We start from the raw sequence: 4605 nt of genomic DNA on the forward strand, positions 1-4605 counted from the left end.
TTTCCCTGGAAGCACGGCAGGCCTCAGTTTCCCTGGAAGCACGGCAGGCCTCAGTTTCCCTGGAGGCACGGCAGGCCTCAGTTTCCCTGGAGGCACGGCAGGCCTCAGTTTCCCTGGAGGCACGGCAGGCCTCAGTTTCCCTGGAGGCACGGCAGGCCTCAGTTTCCCTGGAGGCACGGCAGGCCTCAGTTTCCCTGGAGGCACGGCAGGCCTCAGTTTCCCTGGAGGCACGGCAGGCCTCAGTTTCCCTGGAGGCACGGCAGGCCTCAGTTTCCCTGGAGGCACGGCAGGCCTCAGTTTCCCTGGAGGCACGGCAGGCCTCAGTTTCCCTGGAGGCACGGCAGGCCTCAGTTTCCCTGGAGGCACGGCAGGCCTCAGTTTCTCTGGAGGCAAGGCAGGCCTCAGTTTCTCTGGAGGCAAGGCAGGCCTCAGTTTCTCTGGAGGCAAGGCAGGCCTCAGTTTCTCTGGAGGCAAGGCAGGCCTCCGGTTTAAGCCGTTTGCTTAAAGACGTGAAAAGAACCGGAATTCTGGATTTTGTCTGGTTGTTTGAAAAACACTTTTGTTGCTTGCCGCTCTGTATTTCCCAGCTGCCTTCACTGAGGTCCGATGTGGACTGGTGGCTGTCTGAAGCACTGAGGATTTCTTTAGCTCCGTTTTGAATACTTTCCATGGTTTCTTGTCCAAGCGCAAAGATGTCAACAAGAACGCCTTTGTCAGCATAGCGCTTCAGTTCGGTCTGTGTGGAAGACGATGCCGTGTTTTGGCTGTGCTCTGCAAGGTCATGTTTGGGATGTATGGCAACAGCTGCAGCACTTCCTTCTTTCGTATCCTTCTCAATGACAGACAGCTCCATCGTCTCACCCTGTAGACTATTGAAGTGTTCTTCTGTCAGAGGAGACGTTTGCGTCTCCACCGATTTCACGTGAGGCCGGTTAACAGCTTCCAGACTTCCATCTACAAGGTGGTTATGGTCACCCAAGTGATCGAGGCATATACTCATATAGGACGTCTGATCCCCAAGAAACGACATTGTTTCGCTTTCTCTATACGTTGCCATGATCTGGCCTTCCAAAACCTTCCTCAGTTCCTGGTTGGACTGGATGTCCTTCTCCAGCCATTTACGAAGCATAACAATGGCGTCAAACTCTTTTTGCAGGCTTCCCGATTCCCTCTCGTATTCATGGAGCCGGGAACACAGATCCTGCTGAGCCTGAATGGTTAAAATCAGCTTCTTGTAATCGGGGTCGCTGTTGCTCTTGAGGCCCTGGCCTTGTTGGCGTAGGCCCGAAGCCCTTGCTTCAGCTAAGGCCGCGTTCAGGTTATCAATTTCTTTCAGGAGCTTGTCGTTTTCTTTGCTCTTTTTCTTCAGGGCGATGGTGAGGCCCTGTATAGCTTTGTCCCGCTTCACAGAATTCTTCTCTTCGACGGCAAATCCCACTTTGTGGTCGTCCAGTTTTTTCTGCAGCTCTTTTATAACATTGCCCATTTCTTTGACTTTCTTTTGCCACTCGTTAACGCTTTCTTCTTTCTCCTCTGAGCTTTTTGTTGCCAGGCAGTCCCTGCACGTTAGCCCCGGAGACTGCGAGCGGCCTTCTTTCAGGTCGCTTTCTGGGAGCAAGCCGACAGTATTTGCCGCACTCGGACTGGAGGTGTCACTCGGCATCATGGCGTTAATTTGTTTCTCCAGCTGAGTATTTAAAGCATCTTTGGAGCGTAAAGTCTCATTGAGGCATTGTATAATCCAGTCTCTCTCCTCCAATAGGCCCATGCTCTTGTTGTACTGTTCTTTGACTGCCAGCAACCTCTCTTCTGCAGTAAACCTTTGCATGCGCTCCTGGTCCAACAGCCTGCAGATTTTCTCCAGCTCTGCCTTCTCCTGTTTAAGTTCATCTTCTAACAGCTGAGCTTTTCGTTGATTGGCCTCCTGGAGCTCCTGAAGCTGCCTGAGATGGTCATCTTTCAGCTGCTGAATGGACGATTTGCGCTCTCCGGCGAGACTTTCCATGGCTTTAGATGCTCTGATAAGAAGGTTTTGCTTCTCCTGATACTCGTGTTTTAAGCTCTCCACCTCCACCTTGAGCTCTATGTTCATGCGGTGGAGCTCCTCGCTGCTGTTGTCACAATGTCTCTGCACTTGCTCCTCCAGGAAGTAGATGCGCAGCTTTAGGTTAAAGTTTTCCTTCTTCAGCTCGGTGATCTGCTTCTCAAAATCCTTCATGGTGTGCGCTCGGTCTACTGAGAGTCTAGGATAACCCTTCACGGGCTCATGATCTATCTCGTAACCCGCCCTCGGGGGGTACGCTTTGTCTATGTACAGACTGTCTCCTTCATAATGGAAAGCATAGTCCTGGTCCATAACTTGCACTCTCTCATAACTACTTCTCACATGCCTCCCCACAAACTCCTGGCCCTTCTCAGAGCCCAAGGTGTCTCCATTAGCAAGTGTGGACTGCTTGTCTCTTTCATTAGGTTTCATCAGCTGATCGTCTTCCTCACCCAAGCTGTCTCTCTCAAGGCGATCTCTGTCCATAGGGTGGCTCTCTCCCTCCAGGTTGAAGGGGCTGTCTCTCTGAAAGCGATCTCCATTCTCAGACCATCTGTCGTCATTGCTGTTCCTTAGGGGGTCAATCTCCTCAGACCAGCTGTCCCTCTGCATGGTCAGATGGCGGTCCATCACAAACTGCTCCACCACCTCAGTTGGAATATTTTCCTCCATGGTATGAAGGCGGTCTCTCTCAGCACAAGTCACATGGCCTCACAGCATACCAGTCTCTCTTAGGAGGTGAAGACACCTCTTAAATTCACAGTCTCTCTTATGAGGTAACAAGTCTCTCCCCCCCTCAGATCGGCAGTCTCTCTGGTGAAGCGACGTCTCACCTCAGGCCGGCAGTCTCCCTGAGTGTTGTCTCTACAGGGACCAGCAGTCTCTTTGGTGAAGTGATGTCTCCCCTCAGGCCGGCAGTCTCTCTGGTGAAGTGACGTCTCACCTCAGGCCGGCAGTCTCTCTGGTGAAGCGACGTCTCCCCTCAGGCCGGCAGTCTCTCTGGTGAAGTGACGTCTCACCTCAGGCCGGCAGTCTCTTTCTGGTAAAGCGTCGTCTCACTTCAGGCCGGCAGTCTCTTTCTGGTAAAGCGACGTCTCACTTCAGGCCGGCAGTCTCTCTGGTGAAGTGACGTCTATGAGAGTGGCAGTCTCTCTGGTGAAGTGACGTCTCTCCTCAGATAGTCAGTCTCTCTGGTGAAGTGATGTCTATGAGAGTGGCAGTCTCTCTGGTGAAGTGACGTCTCGCCTCAGATAGTCAGTCTCTCTGGTGAAGTGACGTCTATGAGAGTGGCAGTCTCTCTGGTGAAGTGACGTCTCGCCTCAGATCGGCAGTCTCTCTGGTTACCTCACCTCTCAGGTGCGGTCTTTTGCAGCGATCGTTTCCCGCCCAGGAAAACGATCGCTAAAGCGGCGGGAATGTCGTTCCGAACCCCCGGGACGGACAGACGCGGAGCTTTCGGTAATTTTCCGCCTTCCCGGGCACATATAACGGTCGCCTCGGCTTTTTTTTCAAACAGCCGCCATCTTGTGTGACGTACGCGCTGCGCGCGCACATTCCCCTTCCGTCAGCCGTCACCCCCCACAGCGCACGCTCCAGGAGGCTGAGGAGAACCGCCTGACGGGGGAGCGCGTCCATGAAAGGAGTTCCCGAGACCGAGAGAGGGGGCGGAGCCGCGGAGACAGAACGGACAGTGTGAGGGGGCGGAGCCGTGGAGACAGAACGGACAGTATGAGGGATGTGAGGGGGACACATAGGCTTCCGTGAGAGAGATCCTCATACCGTGACGAAGTACAAATCATTAAAGAGAGTTCTGTTCTTTAAAGGATCTGTAATGTGAAAGAACGCCGTGCCTCTGAAATATCCCCGCCCCCCCCTCATAATATATGATATACACCCGTCATAATATATATACCCCTCACGTAATATATACCCACATATACTGCTCACATGATATATACATCCCTCATAATATATACCCCTCACATGATATATACCCACATATACTCCTCACATGATATATACCCCTGTCATAATATATACCCCCCTCATAATATATACCCCTCACATGATATATACCCCTCACATAATATATACCCACATATACCCCTCACATGATATATACCCCTGTCATAATATATACCTCCCTCATAATATATACCCCTCACATGATATATACCCCTCACATGATATATACCCTTTACATGATATATACCCTTTACATGATATATACCCCTGTCATAATATATACCCCTCACATAATATATACCCCTCACATAATATATACCCCTCACATGATATATACCCTTCTCATGATATATCCCCCCCCTCATAATATATACCCCTCACATGATATGTACCCCTGTCATAATATATACCCCTCACATAATATATACCCCTCACATGATATATATATGTATATATATCATGTGAGGGGTATATATTATGAGGGGGGTATATATATATATATACCCCCCTCATAATATATACCCTTTACATGATTTATACCCTCCATATACTCCTCTCATGGTATACTCACATATACCTCACATTATATATCCGAC

At 50.6% G+C, this 4605-nt stretch overlaps 1 protein-coding gene across 1 annotated transcript in view; it reads right to left on the reverse strand.

Moving 5' to 3' along the window:
• The window catches only part of LOC108801205 (CDK5 regulatory subunit-associated protein 2-like), a 5412-nt gene extending 3044 nt beyond the window's left edge, over positions 1 to 2368 (reverse strand). The window contains exon 1 of the mRNA XM_018573137.1: positions 23 to 2368. Within this exon, the coding sequence (XP_018428639.1) occupies positions 23 to 2356 (2334 nt within the window). The 5' untranslated portion in view covers positions 2357 to 2368. The remainder of the gene's footprint in view (positions 1 to 22) is intronic.
• Positions 2369 to 4605: the final 2237 nt, after the last annotated feature.

The sequence above is a fragment of the Nanorana parkeri genome, unplaced genomic scaffold (genome assembly GCF_000935625.1).
Source record: "Nanorana parkeri isolate BGI_ZX_2015 unplaced genomic scaffold, ASM93562v1 scaffold2249, whole genome shotgun sequence".
NCBI classification, from domain to species: domain Eukaryota; kingdom Metazoa; phylum Chordata; class Amphibia; order Anura; family Dicroglossidae; genus Nanorana; species Nanorana parkeri.